Below are 21,877 nucleotides of genomic sequence, written 5' to 3' on the forward strand. Positions count from 1 at the left end.
CTTCACTGACGCTCAGAAAACCAGCTTTGCTGACTTTGTCCCTCCATGGGATCTCTGCCCTATCTCTTATGATCTCTCTTTTATGAAGATTGACAAAAGAACCGCTCCAAAGGAATTAATTATGCAGCATTTTTTGTTTTTGCAGAACAAGTACAGAGCATCTGAGTTCTACACAGATGCATCCAAGTCAGCTGGTGCAGTATCATGTGCTGCACATGGTCCCAACTTTTCCACGTCAAAGACTATGCCTGAAGCCACATCTATATTCACTGCTGAAACACGCGGCCTTGTATTGGCTGTAGAATATATTATTGAGAACAATGTCCCAAAGTCAGTGATATTCACGGATTCTCAAAGTGCTGTGCAGGCTTTAGCGTCAGGAAAGTTACAAAAAAATCCAGTCTTTAATCAATTGCTAAAACTACTGTGCTCAGCCCACAAACAAAAACTTGAAATCACTGTCTGTTGGGTCCCAGGTCACTGCGGCATAGCCGGAAATGAGCAAGCAGACAGGAATGCTGTAACTGCAGCTCTTCGGAATGATCTAGATATTCAAAGCGTCCCGTACGAGGATCTTAAAGCGTACGTACGTAAGAGGCTGCGAGACCAATGGCAGGAAGATTGGAATGGGGAAACAGCAAACAAATTGCACATGGTAAAACCCAAGTTAGGTAGATCGATCTGTGAGAAACGAGACAGGATCACAGAGGTTACTCTCTGTAGACTGCGCATAGGCCATACCCATGCTACACATGCGTACCTATTGAAAGGAACAGAACAGCCACGCTGCTTGAGGTGTGGAGGGTCGCTGTCAGTCATTCACGTACTGGTAGAATGCAAACTACTTGAACCGCAAAGAAAGCTTCATTTTCCAGAATTGTACACACGCATGATCCCTCAACACCCATTGCTGTTTTTATCAGACGAGCCACTTTTCTCTACTAACCGTGTTTTTAAGTACCTCTCAGACGTAGATTTTTTAAGGTATGTGTCGTATCACCCGTGAGCCGAGCCACCATCGCACGCTAGGACCCGGTAGGGCCACTCATTGCTACCGCAAAGACGGGGGCAAGGGGTGCACGTAGAAAATGCCTGGCATAGTGTCAAATGTTTTTACTTGGCCCTCTACACCAATTCTTGGCCCTCTACACCAACAGAAATCTGAGATACCTTTTATTATATATTCTGTACTTTATATTCTCACTTGAATAATCCTCACCATAGTACTGGCGCTCTTTGGCCTTGATGCCCTTGCGCCAAGAAAACCTAACATCATCAAAGCTTTTCCATCGAAAACCATCGCAAAGTCCTATATAAAAATACTAATGTTTACTGAGGCGACAAAACTTGTTCAAGCTGATGAAAAAACGGCAATTTTTGGAGCGCCATATCTCCGGAACGACATCACTGGGCGCCGCATTGGAAAACATGATCGGCGGGCGAAGCAGTTACTCGTGGTTCAGGCTAGTTCACTCTAGGTCAGGCAGAGTGCTATTTGAAGATTTCTACCGTGGTTTCGGTTATGGGGGTGGGTACATTTAGTTGTTTGACCTGTTACGGGAAGATGCGCCGCTCGGAAGACTGAGTTCATCAAAAATAACGCGGTGCCCGCAAATTTGCCATGTTTCGGCCTTGAGTGTGAGGCGCGGTGCGTGCCTGAAGTGAAATTTCGGACTTATTGCGGTGTTATGAAACGCTGTTATTGCTGCCTTTGACAGCGAGCTTCTTCTGGTACAAGGAATACAAGGACTCTGGTAGAACATACTTTATCGAAAGGCTATTTCAGTGTTATTTACGTTCAAAACCGATGAAAAAGTGCACTCCCCCCCCCCCCCCCCCCCCCCCCCCCTCGATTTGCCAAAAATTTGATTTTTTAGGCACATAAGCTGACATAATAAATGTCGTTCACTGCTCCAAATCAAGGTTCTTCTGCTCCAAAATCGAGATTTCGCTGCTCCAAAAACTGCTCCCAAATCGGATTCAGCTGTCTCACCCCTGTGTATGTGACCCTTTTTGCACCTGTTCCACTATCAGAGGCAGCGTCACATTGCGTCCATAGGCCCACGGGGGCTGCATCTTGCTGCCAAGTCGAACTTGTGTGTCAGCGCAGCTCTCACTTGCATCAAACACCGCAAGGCGGCCTTTGCCGTCCTCGCTGTCGGTGTCATTGCCTAGATCCTCTCGCAACTTTCCTGGCAGGTCATGCACAGTGGAGTCGTACGTCACTCCCTGGGTAGCACTGATGGAAGAGTTGGTGTTGGCACGCATGAATTACGTGCCAGAACGCACCGCGTGGTCCAAGCGAAGCCAGAGAAGCACGGAGGAGCATCTTCAGCAGCGCTGGTGTTCTCTAGTGGCTGCTCTGCGCACTCCAATTGTCAGATTCGCAGATCGCTGACCACGCTTTTGCAGCTTGGAGGCGTTGCGCTCGTTGCATCGATTACCCTCAGCGTTGGGCAGTGTGGGGATTCGCTTGACCCCGTTTTCTCCTCCCGCGAGCGCGACCTTCGAGCGAGCGCGATCTCCCGTGCCGCCGTGACGTCACTTGCGGGCCGACGCGCCGACGGGCTCCAACTGCCTGCCGCCGCTCACCGCTGTCCGCGGACCGAGGCAGTTATCGCCCGACCCGCGCCAGCGCCTCCTGTGTTCTGTACGACTCAACGTAGTGGCGATCCCGAGCCTGCGAACTTGACGTACGATATGAACCTGGAGCAGAGCCATACGCTCGCTACGTCGGAAACGAGAACACCTCTTGCTCGGACGACGTTAGCCTGCGGCCAATGTATCTCCACGTGCAGACGACAAACGGCTTTTGTGGCCAAGTTTGCGTTTCGCCAAGGAGCCCCTTGCGCCTCGTCGGGGAGCATCCTGCTCCGACGACGATAACGCGCATTCGTCCTACCGAGTGCATCATCGCACGCGCGGACGCCAAGGCCCTGTCGCAAAAGAGCGCATATTGCTCCCACGACACGGCCGGGACCGCATAGCACATCCCCGCGCAGGCATTGTCGTTTGTTGTCCCGTAGCCAGACCCAGTAAGCCCACATTGGCGCCCAACGTGGGGCCTACTGACGAGCCGGTCCTGTATTCATCAACGACGAAGTGGAGGTACCAGAAGAGAGGCCAGGTCGGCGTCGCGGAGGACGAGCTGCCGCCGGTGTTCCGGGGGCGCACCCTGCCCGCGACCCCGTCCCACGTCGGCCCCACGCCTATGGACACCGGCGTTCCGGAGGGCCAAGCTCCTCTAGTCGCCCTGGGCCCGCCTGGCCCCCTGGCGCCTCCACCTGGACAGCCCGCCCTTGGCCTTCCTCCGGCGCAGGTCGCGGCCATCGTCGAGGCCCTGGCGTCAAGCCAGGCTTTCGCCGCGGCCATCGCGGCGCGGGTGTTCGCAACGCCCGCCTCGGCCGCGGCCGAACTCGACGAAGTCGTCCTCGCCCCCGGAGGACCCAACGGGGAATAAAGTGTAAGCGCCCTCCCCACCTTTTCTGTCCGTGTGCGTTTTTGGGTGAAGCCCGGCCCGGTCTGGCCAGATCGGGCTCGGTCTTGAGGAGGGGGGGATGTGGGGATTCGCTTGACCCCGTTTTCTCCTCCCGCGAGCGCGACCTTCGAGCGAGCGCGATCTCCCGCGCCGCCGTGACGTCACCTTGCGGGCCGACGCGCCGACGGGCTCCAACTGCCCTGCCGCCGCTTCCGCTCCTCCTCACCCGGGAACCTGTCTCCTCTCCTTCGCGCCTTAAAACCGGACGCGCCCGTTTCGCTCTCCCTCTGCTCTCTGGGCTCGGTCGGCTCTCTCGCGAGCTCTCTGGATGTCCCCCTGACTCCAGAGACTCGGGAAGGAGATGGAGGATAGAGTATAGGGAACGCGAGGGGTCGCGGATCGTATCGCACCCTCGCCGCCCCACGTCCAGGAGAAGGGAGTCGGATACCGGGGCGCTCCATGCCCCCGGCCGGCTCGTCTCCTCCCCGCCGCGCCGGCCGGTCGGGCGCTGTTTGGCCCCGATCGGACGCGTGTCGGTACAGTGTAGTTCTTAACCCGGTCTTGGCGTTATTATGCACTGTACGACTCGGCCAATAAACCCCATGGTTCGTCCTGGCCCTTTGGAGCCTGTCGTCGCCTGTGTCGGTGAGTCGAACCCGTCGCGGCGTCTCCCTTGTGGACGCCGCGTACCTCTCTGGGGCATTTTGGATGGGTCATTTCCGGACATCGAGCTGACATCGTCGCTCAACGTCTCTAACGAGGCTAGCCGGGGTCGTTTGTTGTCCCGTAGCCAGACCCAGTAAGCCCACAGCAGACCATTGCAGTGTTTGTAATTCTCAAACTCTACTTCGAGGTTTGAGTGGTACGATGCATTTGGCACCGATAACCACTTGAAATTGGGGGTTAGGGTCCAGCTGCGGCTGTGGTGACAACTTTTTTATGGTATTTACTTGTCATGTTGAATAAGAATGCGGAATGCTGTGGCAGGTTCCTCAACAGCCTCGCCATCTTGTAAACAGGTGTTGAAGCATGCGCTCTCTCTCTCTTGGATTGCGTCCGGTGGGAAACAAAGTATGGGTGAAGCCTGTGCTTTGCAACACTGAAAAGCTTTGCTTCATTGCCCTTTGAGCTCAGATTTACTCGAGAAATCCTCAGCTTGGGACGTGCAGTGTGGTGTTGACCTGATGTTCTTCTTGCTTTGTGGTTAGTGATGGCTAGGTGCAGAGGCGTCCATGTCCATGTAGGCGAACGGATGTTCAGGGTGAATGATGAACGCAATGTGTAGGGGGCATTTAGTTCATGTCTGATGTGTTGCCCCGCACTGTGGCCCCTAGGTACCGTATTTACTCAAGTAATCCTCCCGCGTTTTTTTTTTTTTTTTTTTTTTTCTGGAAAATTTGGTGTGGAGTTAGGGGGTGCGATAATTATGTGACGAAAAAAAAATGTTGTGGGGTAAAAACGAGCTTAAATGAGATTTGGATTGCTATTATACATGACCAAGCCATTTCCAAGCAGGACTTACCGTCGTAATAAAAGTGTAGAGTCAACATAGGAGGCATGAAGCGCAAAACTTTATTCACTGTGGCCAGCCACCGCCAGCCTTCTACGTCCCACGTTTAGTGGGGTGGCCAAATGGGAACAGTCCGAGTCAGTGCTGCTACAGTAGAATCTCGATGATACGATTCTGGGTGATACGAATTTCGGGATGATACGAATTTCTGAAAAGTCCCGGCAAAATTGCATTGTTTGCAATGGGAAAAATTTCGGCTGTTACGAACGGACCTGCGCGGCCCGGCTGATGATACGAACGAGCCGGCGAGGCGCCCGACTGCCGAACATGCAAGTGACGGCTCTCTCTCCCCGTTTGTCACTCTTCTTTCTCCAGAAACGGCCGGGCTGTTGTTTTCTGCTCGCGAAAACGCGCCCCGCACGGCCCATGCGCGCCGCGAAACCTCTCGCACGCTGCGCGCGCCGCGGCCGGCGGCGGCAACATGGCGGCGGCTTCTTCCGCGAAGTGGCACAACCGCTTGAGCGACTGCTTCTAGCCGCTCTTTAAAATGCCGCTCAAGGCAGACGCGAAGTTTTTTTTTGCAATAAAGGAGCTGATAAAGTTAGCTAAAACGGTACTATAAAACACCATCCGCGCCGCTAGTGAAAGCGCCCATAAAATATCTGCCGGAGTGCTAAGCCTAAACATCTCGGGCGGAGCCAGCGGGCTTTCTCGAGCGTTTCGCAAGTCGTCAGCGTCTTTTTCTGACCGAGGTAGGAGATACCACGGGCGCGAAATCGTCAATGCGGCCGTGAAAATACAGCGCGCGCAAAACCGAGGCGTGTGAATCGCGTGCAAAAACGCACCATGCGGTTTACGCTTGACTGTTGCGGCGTGTAGCGAGCTTGGACACCGGGAGTGAGGAGACAAGCGCGAAGCTAGGCGAAGCTAGGCGAAGCGTTACGCGCTCCAGAAAGGACTGCTTTGTGATGTGGGGGTTTAAAAAAAAGCAGAAAAAATCACGGATTTGTTCACGCGAAAGTAAGAAAAGAAATAAACGAAAACTTTTTCCAGCGCTCAATTTTTTGGTCTGTGTTGGTTCATACGAATTTCGGATGATACGAATATTTTTCGCGGTCCCGCAAGATTCGTATCATCGAGATTCTACTGTAACACCGCGGTTGTTACCTCGCCGTCAGCTCTGGGTTCCACGTCGGCTTCAAAGGCCTCGTCTCCATCCCACACAGAGTGGTCTTCAGTCGCATCCGGGGCATTCGATGTGCCTGTCTTCTTGAAGCTCTTGATGACGACGATGTCTGCAGCGATCCTTCCCCAAGGTTCTGATAACCACCTGCACAGCATCTCCATTGACAGTCGTCTCCTTATCTTGCGGGCCGGCGTCAGGGTGGGCTCGCAATCCACTCTGCATACAGCCTTCGAACGTTATCTTTGAATGGCCTGTTCAAAGACATGTCCAAAGGCTGGTATGGACATTGCGCCACTTGGAATGACAGCCAGCTCAGTGCGGAGCTCCTTCACTTTGCGCTTCTTGTTGGTCGCCTTCAGTTCCTCATGCGGCCGTCTCTAGTAGCGCACGCTGAACTCGGAGACGCCGAAGGACCTGCTTGTGGCGCGGTTGCTGCGCTCTATGGACCGCGAGGCCCACCACTGGAGAGGCTGGCACTGCGATGGTTTTCACGTCATTTGTAGGATCATTGTTCCTATCTTGCTGCGTAGTTGGCTTGCAGCGCTTGACACTTCGCTTAGAATGCGCGTTTTAAAAGTATTTTCGTGCTAATTTCCATCATTTGAAGTTAATTCTTAGTGCATCAAGCGCAGTTTGACCTCATGGGGACTCTATAACCGTATCAGCTGTGGTACTTCTCCGCAAACAACTTGAGCATAGTGGTGTATGACGTATGTGATTGAAGTGTAAGCTGCGGCTGAAGACTATGACGATCGCCAAGCTAAGTTTCTAGATTTCCCTTGTGTGAAAGAAATGGATAAAGCGGGAAATCATAAAGCATTTACTCGACGCAGGTGGCGGCAGCAACTTGTCGCCGCTTTTTAAAATCACACTAGTTGTGGAAAAGAAGTTCCACATTGGCATACCTGCCAGGTTTCCCGAATTTTCCGAGAAACTCCCAAATTTTCATGGTTTTGTACGATTGTACGACCGAAACAAAAACCTTGCGAAAGTGCACCTGTCTTCGGCTTAATACTTTTCCCAGTATGGCCACAATGCGCCGGAGGTATACCTGACAATCCAACCCGACACCATTTGGCATCGTTATCAGTAAAAAGCGTAGTCGGCCATGCGCAGACGGTGAACCTGTTCGTCGTCCCATTGTTAGTTTACTGTTTATAGAAACGCAGCGCCGCCGCAACTTTCATTTCCGCACGAGCACGGCCATTCTGAAGGTTTAGCAAGTCTCCAGTGGTGTAGCTTGTTAGTTTAGACGAAACAACAAAACAGTTCAGTTCCTGCTGTTTTGTATTGCGCTTGCAGTATGTACTATTTCCAGGACTTCCTGAAAAGGGCGACGTTAGCAATGCCGAACATTTAAGTGGTGTACCTTGTTGGTAGTTTGGGCGAAGAAACAGTTCATTTCTTGCTATCTTGTAAGTAAATAAAAAAATGTGTGTAAAGTTACCCATTCTGTTGTTGCATGCTGTTGCCCCCCCCCCTTATGTAAGATCTCCCTAATGCCATCCCGGCAAATCTGGCAGGTATGCATTGGTGAAAGTGGATGTTAGTGTGGTGAAAAATTGTGCTAGGTAGTGTCATCAGCTGTGGTTTTCAAAGCGATGCTCAAATATCTGCCGCAATCTATGCCGACCGACCGCGGAGGTCGGTCCCGGCACCTCTGGCCCAATCGCGTGCGGTGTGGCGAGTGGCCGGAGGATGGCGATACCTGCGCGCAAGAATCGGCCGAGGCCATGGCAGGTGTCTTGATCATCGATCGCTTAAATGGCAATCACCGCGGATACAAAGTTCCACATATGAGAAAGGGGACGACAGTTGTGTTAGGGACTGTCATTCGCAACTGTAATGATAGCGGCAATGAAATATGCGCCGTGGCGCTGAGCCTAAAGTTCCTGACATTCGATTACGTGCATCCGAAGCCGGCTGCGAGCTGTTAGAGAAGATCCTCTCGTCACGTGTGCGTGTGTTGCGTTTGGGTTTCCCTAACTTCTTGGGAGTTCCCAAAGCTCACTGCTATTCTAAAACTCCCCATTACCCCAAATAATTAACCACGTGTTTCGCCTCGCACACAGCCCCGCCTTCTGTGAGCAGTCGTGAGTTTCGAAATTGATGCTAGAGAAAAGCAGGCTCACTGTAAACAGACAAAAGCCCACATTGCACTTATAAATTCCGATGCCGAGGTCCTAATGAAAACTATTTAGAGCCATGTCTAAACCCGCTCGAAGGCGTTGAAAATTAGCATTCATACCATTCATAAATTGTGAACAAATTGTTGCTAAAAGTAAACATCAGCCGTGCCGACTACAAGCTACGGCAGTGATCGTTAATGAAATCCGCGCATAACTATAAAAAGCATTGTAGGGGAAATAGGCACTGCTGAAGCCAAACTGCAGATCATAGCAGCACTGTTAAGCATGTGCGGTGAAGCAATCCAATCACCATTCTCGCGTAGCCATTCATTTACCAGGGGATGCGAGCAGTATGCGCGGTGAGATCACAAGTTAGCGTTGCGTTTTCGTCGCTGTTACAGGGTGTTTCCTTGCACACACAGTCTTGTACATGTCATGTCACAAGTATTTCATTATGAATTAACAGCATGCTTTTCTCGGCATCAGTTGCATCGTCCTTGGCGTTAGCTTGTTGCGTATGAGCTGTGGGTCACGATGGTAGCAACTACTTAAACAACCGCGGCGGTGTTGCCGGGAACAAGCGAGTCGTTGACTGCTTGCCCAGATTGTTCAGTCTGCAGACTGCTTTTTTTGGTAATTTGCATCAAAACCGCGAGGAGGGGGCACACGGTGGCCACAACAAAAAACGTGCGGTCGCATAAGCACAAGAAATGTGCACAGGAAATGGCAACATGACCCGGCGCCTTACAAGTGACGTCACTCGTAGGTGGCGCCACGGTATGTCCTCGGGGCTAATGGCGTATTCGATAGATTTCAGCTTGAAAGCGGCTGTATAACTGGCGTACTGCCCCATGGTGAAGTTGGACCGAAACCAGCACAGAACAGAGCGACGAAAAACTTCCTGAAATGGTGGAAAACGAGCTCTCGACCGCTGCCGCTCCAATGAAGGGACGACCGGACGCTGCGCGAACGCCGCCTAGTAGAGCGTGCACAAAATTGGCCCAACAGTGTGAGCGGCATTTGAGAGGTGGCACTAGGCTGCTATGTGCCTGGATACACCGCGCGCTCAGCCAAATGGGGTGGTGTGAGCGTGTGCATCATGTGGGTTTTGCGATGAGACGACTTTCACCATTGCAATTTTGGGGGGTGCGAGGATTATGCGGGGAAACAAAGAATACAAGTTTTGGCAGCTCACATTAGGGGTGCGAGCATTATGCAAGTGCGAGGATTGCGCGAGTAAATATGGTATGTTGCTGCAACTGTCATTTTCCGCTGCACTGTTGGCGTCTTCTTCTTTGGTGTTATCGTGGTGACCATCGTTAGGGCTCGGTTGTTTCCCAATGTCTGCCAGCTTCTGGCACCATGCCCAAGGACATGGATGACTGCAGGTGTGTGCATAACAAGACCAACAGTCGTGGCTCGTGGCCTCACCTGTATCTGGAGTCTCCCCTAAGACTTTGTGGGGCCCTGTGTATTGAACAGCCGTAGTGTGCATGGTACTTTTATGGTATTCGAGTGACCCTGTGTCCCTCCCTGTGACCCTGTGACCAGGTGACCCCCTGGTACCGCAACCTGGACAAGCCGCAGTACTTCTACGTGGCCGAGATCTGCCACGAGCTGAACCCGCTGAGTGACTTCCCGGACGCGGGCTTCGAGACGTTCGACGCCTACTACCAGGAGAAGTACGGCATCCGGGTGGTGGACGGGCGGCAGCCGCTGCTGGACGTGGACCACACGTCGGCGCGCCTCAACCTGCTGACGCCGCGCTACGTCAACCGCAAGGGCGTCACGCTGCCCACCAGCTCGGAGCAGACCAAGCGGGCCAAGCGCGAGAGCCTGCAGCAGAAGCAGATCCTGGTGCCCGAGCTGTGCGCCATCCACCCCTTCCCGGCCTCCCTGTGGCGCAAGGCCGTCTGCCTGCCCTGCATCCTCTACCGGTGGGTGAGGCTCCTCCGGCTGGCCGCCAGGCCTTCCTGAAAGCACTCCCCCTTGAGCGCACGAGCTGCTTCGTTCGCGCAGGTTGCGGGGAGCAGCACGCCTGTCCCCGTGTCTTGCTTAGATCTAGTAGGCCGGTGCCCCATCAGCGGCAAGGGGCACAGTGAGTCTCGCGGACTCTCGCATGAGGCGTGACACGCCCTCTTTCATTGGCCGACGCGCCGGCCTGCCCTTTTAGCCCGCGAGCGCCCTCCTCCTCCTGCAGAGGCATAAAACTGCGTATGGGGGCTCCCCTGGGGACTTTCTCTGCGCACGGTCCAGCCTTCTGGTCACGCTAGGGATGTTCCGTTCCCCGACCACGAGGCAAAGCGAGGCTCCCCTCAGGAGACGAACCGAGCCGGCGGCCTATGACAGCTTAGTGAGCTCGTGGAGACTCCGTCCTCCGTCCAAGCTCGGGACAGCCGCTCCCTTGTACGTAGTGTGCATTTGACGTACTGCGGAGTAAAGCGCACTTCATCGACTTCGCGTGCCTCCCTGCTCTTCATTGCCACCCTCCAGTGAGTATACCGTATTTACTCGCGTAATCCTCGCACTCGCATAATCCTCGCACCCCTAATGTGAGCCACCAATACTTGGATTTTTTGGTTCCTCGCATAATCCTCGCACCCCCAACTTTGCAGCGGCGAAAGTTGCCTGCTCGCGAAACCCGCATGGTGCACGCGCTCTCCAACGCGCGCCCTCCCCCGCCGCCTCGCCGTTTGGCGGAGAGCGCTGTGTATCCAAGGCCATCCAGGCGCCCTAACAACCTGCATGGCTACTCCCTAACAGGCGGCCTAACACGCTACTCACACTGTCCTTGAGCCGGTTTCGCGCATGTTTCGCGTGTGCGCAACTGGACGGTGTTCGCGCAGCCCGCTGTCGTGTCGTCGTGTCGCCGTCGTGGTCCCGTCGTTGAGCGGCAGCAGTCAGTGAGTCACTCGCGTCAGTGGTGGATAGCTCGCTGCCATTTTGAGAACTTTTTGATCTCTTTGTTTTGTCCTTGGTGCCGCTTCGCCATGGGGAAGAGCGCCAGCTACACTGCCGCTTTCAAATTGAAAGCGAAAGAGTACGCGATCGAACACGGCAACCGTGCCGCAGGCAGGCACTTCGGCGTCACCGAATTCAGCGTGCATTACTGGAGTAGGGCACGCACATACGACGACGAGATAGGGCACGCGCCAGAAAGCAAAGGCGGCAATTTCATGATCGCTGATCTACGGGAAACTGTTTACATTGTAAATAATAAAATAAAAAGAAATAGCTGCTGTTGGCAACACTGAGCTTACATATACAAAAAACGACCGCTACATTTAGCAGGATTGGCATAAAGCAAATTGACAACACTGTGCACCGGATTTTTTTTTTTTTCCGCATAATTCTCGCACCCCTAACTTTGCATTGACTTTTCCGAAAAAAAAAAGTGCGAGGATTATGCGAGCAAATACGGTAGTACCCTGAGCGGCATCGGCGTGAGGCCACGTGGTGGATTGCAGCTCTGGTTCTCGTCTTGTGGCTTGCTAGCCGGGTAATACGATCCGTTTATAGGCACGAACCCCACAGGGTGGAAGGGGCCAATCACACAAGCTGGGACAGGGAGCGGAATGTTTAGCTGAGTGGCGACCCTAAAGATGCTTGAACCTAATGATGTCACCGGAACAGAGCTTAGGAACATGGGCCTTTTGCAGCCCTCTTGTGTAACTGCTGCGGTGGCTCAGTAAGTCATCGTGCTGCTGAGCCCAACCAAGGATGTGGCTTCAATTTGCGGGCACGGATGGTGCTTTTCGGATTGAGGCAAAAAGGGAAAACGCGTGTGTGTTGAGATCCACCGCACGTTGAAGATCCCCTGCAAGCAGTCAAAATTACCAGATCCCTCCACTACGGGATGCGTCATTGCCTGTGTAGTGTCGGTGCGTTACACCCTGCAATCATTATCAATCAATAACCAAGCAATTCTCTTGTAGAATGTAGCATTAGCTACTGTTTCCTCTCTGTTGCAGCCCAATGTGGAGTTAGCAGGCAAGAATATCAAGCTGTAGCCACACAGCAGCTGAGCAGGACAAGCGAACTAGGAACGCTAGGTAGTTCACGGGAGTCCTCTAACGCTCATAGGAGCGCAGATGGAAAACCAGCACTGGATTGCATCTCTGCTGCTGCACAATGAGGCTGGGACTAGTAAAGAGCTTCAACCGTGGCACTGGACTCTGCTGAAAACACTGAAGGATGGTGGTGTGCTGCTCTTGTTCTGTGGGGGAGTCCTGTGCAGAGGGCTTTCAGAGGGAGCTGATGCAGGGCAAGACATTGAAGACAATGCTTACCTTGACGGTGGAGGCCACTGCTAGGTGGAATCCAGAGCTTGTGTTCCTTTTGAAGGCGTCCTGGCCTTCTTGAAATGTGCTGTGCCGCACACGTGTGGCTGAAACCCTCGCGCTCTGCTTGGCCACCGGCAGGATGAACTCGCTGCTGCTGGCCGAGCAGCTGCGGCTGCAGGTGGCCCGGGAGGTGCGCGTGGGGCTGCCGGAGCTGCCCGAGGGCTTCAAGTGGCCCACGCTGGACTTTGGCTGGACCCTGGCCGACGTGCTGCAGAAGGCCCACGAGGCGGCCAAGGCGGAGGAGGAGCGCGTCGCCCAGCTCATGGAGCGCACGGGCATCCAGCCCGTGCGCATCTCCTCCTCCCCGCCGCCCACCGCTCGCGCGGCTGCTCCGGCGGCGGCGGGTGGCTGGCGCAGCACGCCCTACCTGCCACCCCCGTACCAGCAGGTGAGGGAGCTGTGTGGGGGCCACTCCACCTGCAGAATGGGAAAGCACGGCACGATGTTGGGCCTCCTCGATTATCAGTCCCGGATCGTTCGTGGACTGCCCGCGGCGCGATCTGGCGCTCGATTTTTCAATGTATTCCAACAAAACTTCCTGTCCAAACGCAGTACTTGGACTGCCCGCAGACCATCCAGGACTGGTAAATCAAGGTTGCCTGTTATGTTAGGAGCCATTTGTGTGAGCTTTGATCAACATGGAATTCTCGTTGGCTCAATGGAGCAGTATGGGGACGTGCAACCTTTGCGCTCCTTCCGATAACTGCTTGGGAGGGGCAGAGTTGGGCTAATCTACCTTTCTGAATTAAAAGTACCGCGTAGTACTTTGTTGGTCACAGACAGACAGACAGTTGGCTTCTGTGTATTCTGCTGTACGGGTTGTGAACCGTGGGAGTCTGTGACTCTTTGCTCACACAAGCATGCAGCCATGCGTTCCCTGCAATGCCTGTAACGATAAGCAATTGTTAGTGCAATTTCGGTTTGTGCTCAATTTGAATACCATTTACTTTCCTAACCAGTTTTCATGGAAAGGCTGTGTGCATTAAAATCACATAAAAAGAGGGCTTTTCTTTCCAGGCAAAGCAAATGCTTTGTTCATTTTCATTTTCCATCACTGTTGTATCCACCAATGACATACGTTGCAATAAGAGTCGCTCAATTTGCCCAAGTTCTCCTGCATCTGCGTACACTTTATGATTGTTCCTTCTCTTGTTTCTCTCCTATTTATGGACCACAGCAGGAGCTGGTGATCGACACGTTTGATCCTTCCAAGGTTGAGATTCCGGACGACGACCAGCTAGCTGACGCGGAAGTGAGTGCTCTCAACCTTGGCGGACCCAAGGGCCCCAACTTTGACTGGAAGCCGCTGCCCAAGCTGCCCGGGGAGCCCACGCCCGTGCCGCGCATCCGCTACGGCTCGCCCAGCAACTTTGAGGCCGAGGGCTGGGACTCCGAGTGGGACACGGACATGGAGGACAGCTCCTTCGTCACCCTGGACATGCCCGGCCTGGGCTACATCTCGGCGCCGGGCGTGTTCAACATGCAAGGCCTGTCGCTCGACCTGGCCTCGTGTCGCGACGACGACATCTGGGACAGCTTCGACGAGGACGAGGACGAGGCCGAGCTGGAGTTTGCGCGCTCCGAGTGGAACCAGTCGCCCTCCGAGGCCGGCCATGGGGACCACGAGGAGGAGGGGCTCAGGATCGGCGACAAGCCCGAGGACAAGGACGAGAAGAGGCCCGAGGAGCAGCTGGACTGGCTCTCGCACTGCAGCAAGGACCAGCGGGGAAAGTCCGCGGAGGTCTCCGTGGAGGATTCGGAAGAGGAGCTCGTGGAAGTTGACCCCTTCATCGAAGAGAAGGTGGCCGCGCTCCGCGAGGAGTGCGCCAAGAAGCTGGAAGTGTGGCGATGCGACGACAAGGAGGCCAAGCTTGCAGAGCAGAAGAAGGTATACGAGTCCTTCCGCCGTGTCTCGGAGGCACTGAAGCTCATCGCAGAGTACGAAGATGACAGGCCTCTGAGGAAAGATGAGGTGGCCTCTGTAGTCCGCGACGGAGTCCCCACGGGGGCAGCCCCTCCGACTCCAGAGGGAGGAAGGGTGCTACCTTTTGGTGAGCTCTTGCCCGACCGGGATTCCGTCGAAACGAACGGCGTGGGCTCGCCTCAGGTTCGCTTCGACGAGCGGCCCAACCTGAACAGCCACAGCGGCCCAAGCCCCAGCATCCTGCTGCAGGCCCTGACCATGTCCAACGCCAACGACGGCATCAACCTGGAGCGCCTCGAGACGGTGGGGGACTCGTTCCTCAAGTACGCCGTGACGGCCCACCTGTACTGCACCTACCCGAGCGTGCACGAGGGCAAGCTGTCGCACCTCCGGAGCCGGCAGATCAGCAACCTGAACCTGTACCGGCTGGGCCGGGCCTGCAACCTGGGCGGCCTCATGGTGGCCACCAAGTTTGAGCCGAGCGACAACTGGCTCCCTCCGGGCTACGTCGTGCCTCCCGGGTTGGAGCGGGCCCTGATCGAGTCGGGGCTGCCGGCGGGCCACTGGAACATTGCGGCCCTGACGGGGCTCACCCAGATGGACGAGGCCCAGATCCGGCAGACACTGGCCGAGCGCCGGAACAAGGTCCGCAACCTGGGCGAGGTCCTGGCCGATGAGGAGAGCCTGGACACCGTGCCTTACGTGCCCTACAACCTGCTCACCCAGCACAGCATCCCCGACAAGAGCATAGCCGACTGCGTCGAGGCGCTCATCGGCGCCTACCTCGTCTCCTGCGGCCCCCACGCCACCCTGCTGTTCATGTCCTGGCTGGGGCTGGACGTGCTGCCCAAGAACTGCACGGCCGAGACCCTGCCGGACTTCGGAGTGCTGCTCTACGGGACGCTGGAGCCCCCGCTCGTAGTGCCGGATGCCGGTCCCTTCCTGGACGAACTGCTCTCGGGCTACGATGCGTTTGAGGCGCGCATCAACTACCGGTTCCGCGACCGTGCCTACCTCTTGCAGGCGTTCACTCACGCCTCGTACCACTACAACCGGCTCACGGACTGTTACCAGCGGCTGGAGTTTCTGGGTGACGCGGTGCTGGACTACTTGATAACGCGGCACCTGTACGACGACCCCCAGCGGCACTCGCCGGGCACGCTGACTGACTTGCGGTCGGCGCTGGTGAACAACACTTTCTTTGCGTCGCTGGCGGTGAAGTACGACTTCCACCGGTACTTCAAGAATGTCTCGCCGGGCCTGTTCGCCGTCATCCAGAGGTTTGTCGAGATGAAGCGGCAGAACAATGGCCTGGGTTACCACGAGGTAGGTGCCACTGACGCAGTGCTGGCCATTCCGGCTGACAAACTTGCATCATGGGGATTCGTGACTGAACCGACTCGCCTTGGTTTACCTATACAGTAAAACCTGGTTACAAGAGACACTGTTACAAGAGACACTTGGTTATAAGAGACATTTAAATGAAAATGGTTTGGTTTGTTTTTCTATGTTTGCCATGTTAGCAAAATTGCATACAAGAGGCTTTGGTTACAAGAGACACTTTTTTGGTTCCCTTGAGTGTCCCTTGTAACGAGGTTTTACTGTAGTGGCAGTTGCTTGTCAAGTTTTTCTTTTCCATGTTTTGGTGGAGTAATTAATAGATACCGTATTTACTCGCATAATCCTCGCACTTTTTTTTTTCGGAAAAGTCAATGGGAAGATAGGGGTGCGAGAATTTTGCGGGGGAAAAAAAAATCCGGTGCACAGTGTTGCCAATTTGCCTTATGCCAACCCCACTAAATGTAGCAATCGTTTTTTGTATATGTAAGCTCAGTGTTGCCAACAGCAGCTATTTCTTTTTATTTTATTATTTACAACATAAACAGTCTCTAGTCGATCAGCGATCATGAAATTGCCGCCTTTGCTTTCTGGCGCGCGCCCCATCTCGTCGTCGTATGTGCGTGCCCTACTCCAGTAACGCACGTTGAAGTCTGTGACATCGAAGTGCTTGCCTGCGGCACGGTTGCCGTGTTCGATCGCGTACTCTTTCGCTTTCAATTTGAAAGTGGCAGTGTAGCTGGCGTTCCTCCCCATGGCGAAGCGGCACCAAGCACAAAACAATTAGATCAAAAAGTTCTCAAAACGGCAGCGAGCTATCCACCACTGACGCGAGTGACTCACGGACTGCTGCCGCTCAATGGCGGGACCACGACGGCGACACGACGACACGACAGCGGGCTGCGCGAACACCGTCTAGTTGCGCGCACGCGAAACATGCGCGAAACCGGCTCAAGGACAGTGTGAGTAGCGTGTTAGGGCGCCTGTTAGGGAGTAGCCATGCAGGTTGTTAGGGCGCCTGGATGGCCTTGGATACACAGCGCTCTCCGCCAAACGGCGAGGCGGCGGGGGAGGGCGCACGTTGGAGAGCGCGTGCACCATGCGGGTTTTGCGAGCAGGCAACTTTCGCCGCTGAAAAGTTGGGGGTGCGAGGATCATGCGAGGAACCAAAAAATTCAAGTTTTGGTGGCTCACATTAGGGGTGCAAGGATTAAGCGAGTAAATACGGTAATTAGATGCTAGCCCGCTGCAACTTTTAATAACTTGGGTCTGGCTTGTTTCTTACACCTTTATTTTGCAAATTTATTGCCATGTCAATGTGTTTATTGTCCAAGATTATTTGGACCTTTGAAGGGACACTGTTGTGATTTGTGAATGTTGCAGGATTACTTGTGGAGATTAAAGGAAGGAGTCCCTAGGCCACGTTTTCGCTGCTTTGGGTACATTTGCATGAATTTATTTAGCAGAAAAACAAATTCGAAAGTGCTGTTCTCCTTTCAGTCTCTTATTTGCCGATTTCCTGTGACGTTTCTTATGGCGGCAACTACGGATTAGCTCGACTGCGCAGCTTGCTGATGACAGCGATGAAATCAGTCAGCTGGATGGTGTTGGCTCGTCACAGCTTTATTGCGCAATGAAAACTGAGCCCCAACAAGATTTGTACCTAGAATGTGGCCTTATTTTGTTTGTACACTGTAATAAGCTCAGTAGTGTTGATGAAGTCAATATAAATCCACACTAGTGCTTATGCAATACATAGTATTAGGTTATGATTAAAAATGGCTGAATAGTGAATTTGAGGTTAGAAGCGAATAGTGATTTGGTCGAACAATTTCGAATCGAATACAGCTAAACCTCGTTATTAGGAGCAAATGATGAAAGTTCCCATAGGGGCCAATGTATTTAAAACATTTTTTTTTTCAACAAGGTAAAATTTGCCCCTTGCAGGATGTAACGAACAAGTTTCATTAGAAAATAAAATTTTGAGCCAATTTCACGACAGTGCGCACGCAGATTTGAGGCGTTGCGCAAGACAACTGTATTTAGCATTTCAAAGCTCACGTCATGCATTCTACCGCAACGCGTGCAAAGCCGGACGGCGGGCCATGCGTTTGCTGCGCCCGCAAAGCCATTCCCACATTCCTCTCGCTGCACACGGCACACAGCCCAAGTAGCATCAACGTCCAATTACGAACTTCTTTGCAGCTAAGCCTTTTTGACGTACGAGTCAGGTATTTTGAACTGCAAGAAAGTATGTGCGTGAATGTTCCTTTTTGCCTCTGGAATGTGGTTACTTTGGTGTTTACTGCCAGACGGCGCAACGGAATTCTGCCCACTGTTTGTTTTGGGCAAGGGCAGTGCCCAAATGCCCGCTACAGCTGTAACGAAATATTGGTTATAATGAAGGAATCGCGGCACCCCTTCAATTTCGTTATAAAGAGGTTTAGTTTGAATAGTAAAGACCACAATTTACGAAGAAAAATGAGGGAATTGTGACCGGAGAACTCGCCTAGCTACCACATTTTGTGAAACTATTACCAGTTGAGTATTTATTTAGAAACTGTGTGCACAGCTTTCCTTCACTTTATTCACAAATTTCTGTGAAGAAATGCTAGTTGCTCCACATGGTGCGGAAGAAGCAGCTCCTGCCGGCTGCTGACAACATTTCCTGCTGTCGAGAACAGCCTCTCACTCCTTTCCTGCGTGGCAGTAATTGAAACGTACTTTCGTGTCACCTTGGACGGCACTGTGTAAATCCGGCTGCCATTCTTCCTCCACCACTCCGGAGGGTTTTCAGAGACCGCGAAAGCACAGGGGCGCCCAGGTAGTCTGTCACTTGTCTGTCACAGATCATGCAGTTGGGTGCTGTATTTCCTCAGTGCTGATTTACAAAATATGCAGGTACAAAAGTGATGGGTCCACTTACATTAGAAGGTTCAAATGGAATTAGCAGTCGCCTAAATAGAAAAGTGACACGCAGTTGGCTCCAGAGTTTTTAGAGCCACCTAGAAGCTCTTCTAAAAAACAGAGTATTGTAGCCACTAGTGTCCGTGGCCATAGCCCGCTAATTCCGTATCGAATCGGCAGTGCAAGTGCACCGCCTTGGTGCCGCTATGTCGGCAGCGATGTCGTTTTAGTGCCGCTCTGGGGATGGAAAGTGTGATGGTGGCCAAGAGCTTGGCGCACCTCTAGACAAGGCGAAAACTTGGCAGTGATGATATAAACGTCTGCATTGGCGGGGTCTTGCGACAACCCTGGGATGACATCTTGGAAGGCTTGACCAAAAATCTTTACTTTTGGCTGCCTATTTGGGGCGCTGAATAATTGCGAAATATCGAACAACGACATTCCGATCGAAGTGAATAATGAATAGAGAGAAATTCGTTCAAATATTTGACAATGTCGAATATTCGCCGATTCCTACTTACGAAGCGTGGCTGACTTCATCTCACTGGTGTTGTAAGGTGTATGTGCGTGTGTGACTGGTTCGCGTGCAGAACATCTCGAGCCAATTACAGGCTTGAAAAGAGTCGGTGAAGTTAACCTAGGTAAAATGGAATTAAAATCGTCCGAAGCTTTTGTCGTAAAACATTAAACCAAGGTATGAGAAGCAATTTTTCAGTGGGTTTGCTAGCAGACTTAGCTGCAGCAGAACCACACATCTGTGATAGCTTTTCGTGCCTGAAGGAATGCATTCACTGGTGATGAAATAACATAGAGGGCTATGGGGAAGCCTGCGGCACAAGCATTATTCAAGAAATGCTCAGCTTAGCAGCTTGGAGTGCTGCGGTTGAACGAGTTAACAGCAATGTGCATGATAGAGCAGGCCTTGGCATACTATGCGTGTTTACTGAGAACATCCCTGCCTGTTCGTATAGCTCAGAATTTTATAAATCACTATGGCACCGTGTGGGCTCAAATACCAGGTGTTTCTTTTCTTTCTCTCCTGGAATTGGCGAACTGTTGACTTTGTGTCCACGCGCCTTTTACGCGTAAACTACAGAACAGGGATTGGCGTGCTCCATGGTGTGGAAGAAAGACCTCCCATTTGGGCATCTCTGATGTTGCAGAGGGCATTCAGCCACTGTGTGTACACCTCTGCTTGTCACTGCATCGAGCAATACTTGCTCGCTAAAAAGTGGTGCTAGAGGCATATCCAGCCCACATGTGCAGCCAACAACGGGGCAATACTGGGGCATGGGGATCCCCAATGTACCGCTAATGCCTCCTCGCAGAAGTCTGTTGCACCCTGGGGGACCTTGCTCAGCTGAGCCCCTTGCCGTTCACTCCTCCGTGCGTGTGCAGGAGTACTACCTGGAGGAGGAGGAGTGCGAGGAGGCGGAGGAGGTGGAGGTGCCCAAGGCGCTAGGCGACATCTTCGAGTCGGTCGCCGGCGCCATCTTCCTCGACTCCAACATGTCACTGGACACGGTCTGGCGCGTCTACTATGCCATGATGAAGCCCGAGATCGGTCAGTGGCAGGGCGGGAATGTCGCGCAAGTCGGGCTGCGAAACCATGGTGCGAGCTAATGCATTTCCACCTCTTTCCCTCAGAGTACTTCAGCACGCATGTGCCCAAGTCGCCCATCAGGGAACTCCTGGAGTTGGAGCCTCAGACGGCCAAATTCGAGTGAGTGCACCAAACTGCTCCTGGGGTGGTTTGTGGGCCACCCCTGGAAGAATGCCTCGCCACCTTTTCAGAGACCGTGCCAATGCATCAAGTGTGTGGAAATTTGAAGGCAAAACTAATTTGTTATTGAGCACCTTTATGTATGCTGTACAGAATGCAGTTGCTATTTTCATTGGTAATCAGCGATCGGCCAGTAGGAAGTTATTGCGAGGGGATCTACTCTACCATCACATGATTGTAGAATCATAATGACCACCAAGTTATAATAGCAGACACACAGTCACTTCTCAAAGCTTCACAGAGCATGTATATATGGTAATCCCTCGTTAACTTGAAGTGAAATCCGCTGAAAATTTCATGAGAAACGGAGTTTTGAGTTTAAGGGGAATGCCGAAAACTTATGGCCTGGTGACAAGCAAGAGCTAGTACTAGTAGCAAAAGCTCCGCTGTGAAACACAGGGGAGCTTTCATAATAAAGGCAAAATAATTTGCAGGAAGAACAAATTTTTATTATTACGGAGGGGTGGGAGCAGTGTGATGATTGCCTGTCACGTAAGCGTCTGGTCGCAGAAAAGCATATCAATGCATCAATCATTGGTCGCCACAACTACATTTTACCTTGTTGTGAAGCAGGCGCAGCATGTTCCTTGTTCCTACCGTTGTACACACTTCTGGAGCCTTTTCGTCGTCCGCACAATCAGCTGCATCGTACGCAGCTATCTCAACGATGTAGGCGTCACACAGCATTCCGGTAACAAGGACATCGCTATTGTACAATGCGTACTTTGCGTTAATTTGCCGTTCACAGCCGCTTCCGGGGCGTAGTTTGGAACTGAGCGCTTGAGTGGAGACATTATCAGTTTCCTGTAGCGGTCTCTGGCTTGTGTCCTCTCTGTCAACATTTCGAGATATCTGTGGTCCCCCGAAGAAACGTTTCGAGATAAAGGGGAGCGAATGCGCATAGTGCCTATGGAAGTAAATGCACGGCGAGAAAAAGTTCCGACTGGACTGATATTTCGAGATATCAGAGTTTGAGTTAACGAGGAATTACTGTAGTGCAGATGGCTGGTCATTCAAATCTTGCCTATCTTTTGTTGCTGTGGGCCTTAGAACAGAATACTACAGCAGTGACCACTGTAATCAGTTGTTTCCACCCACAAAAGGCTGTGGGTAATTTGTGGCCTTATGAAAGGTTTGGTGCCAATGGAGGGCGCTGAAATTTCACACCAAGTCAAACTTGGTGGTCTTCAGCCCCCAGCCTCATAAGTGAACATTGTTTTCATTTAATCTCAGCTGGTTTGTGAGCTTGGCGTTGCAGTAAATCGTGAAGTGCTTCCTT

The 21,877-nt window shown here is 52.7% G+C and overlaps 1 protein-coding gene across 2 annotated transcripts in view; it reads left to right on the forward strand.

Moving 5' to 3' along the window:
- The window catches only part of Dcr-1 (Endoribonuclease Dcr-1), a 79,154-nt gene that overhangs the window by 55,654 nt on the left and 1,623 nt on the right, over nt 1-21,877 (forward strand). Inside the window, exons 15-19 of one of the 2 annotated variants that reach the window (XM_077680608.1) lie at nt 9,855-10,240; nt 12,725-13,034; nt 13,824-15,896; nt 20,214-20,379; nt 20,463-20,538. In XM_077680608.1, the coding sequence (XP_077536734.1) occupies nt 9,855-10,240; nt 12,725-13,034; nt 13,824-15,896; nt 20,214-20,379; nt 20,463-20,538 (3,011 nt within the window). The remainder of the gene's footprint in view (nt 1-9,854; nt 10,241-12,724; nt 13,035-13,823; nt 15,897-20,213; nt 20,380-20,462; nt 20,539-21,877) is intronic. The other variant, XM_077680609.1, reaches the window with a different exon arrangement.

Source organism: Haemaphysalis longicornis, unplaced genomic scaffold (assembly GCF_048455015.1).
Source record: "Haemaphysalis longicornis isolate Haplotype H1 unplaced genomic scaffold, Haemaphysalis longicornis Haplotype H1 scaffold_8, whole genome shotgun sequence".
Taxonomy (NCBI): Eukaryota; Metazoa; Arthropoda; class Arachnida; order Ixodida; family Ixodidae; genus Haemaphysalis; species Haemaphysalis longicornis.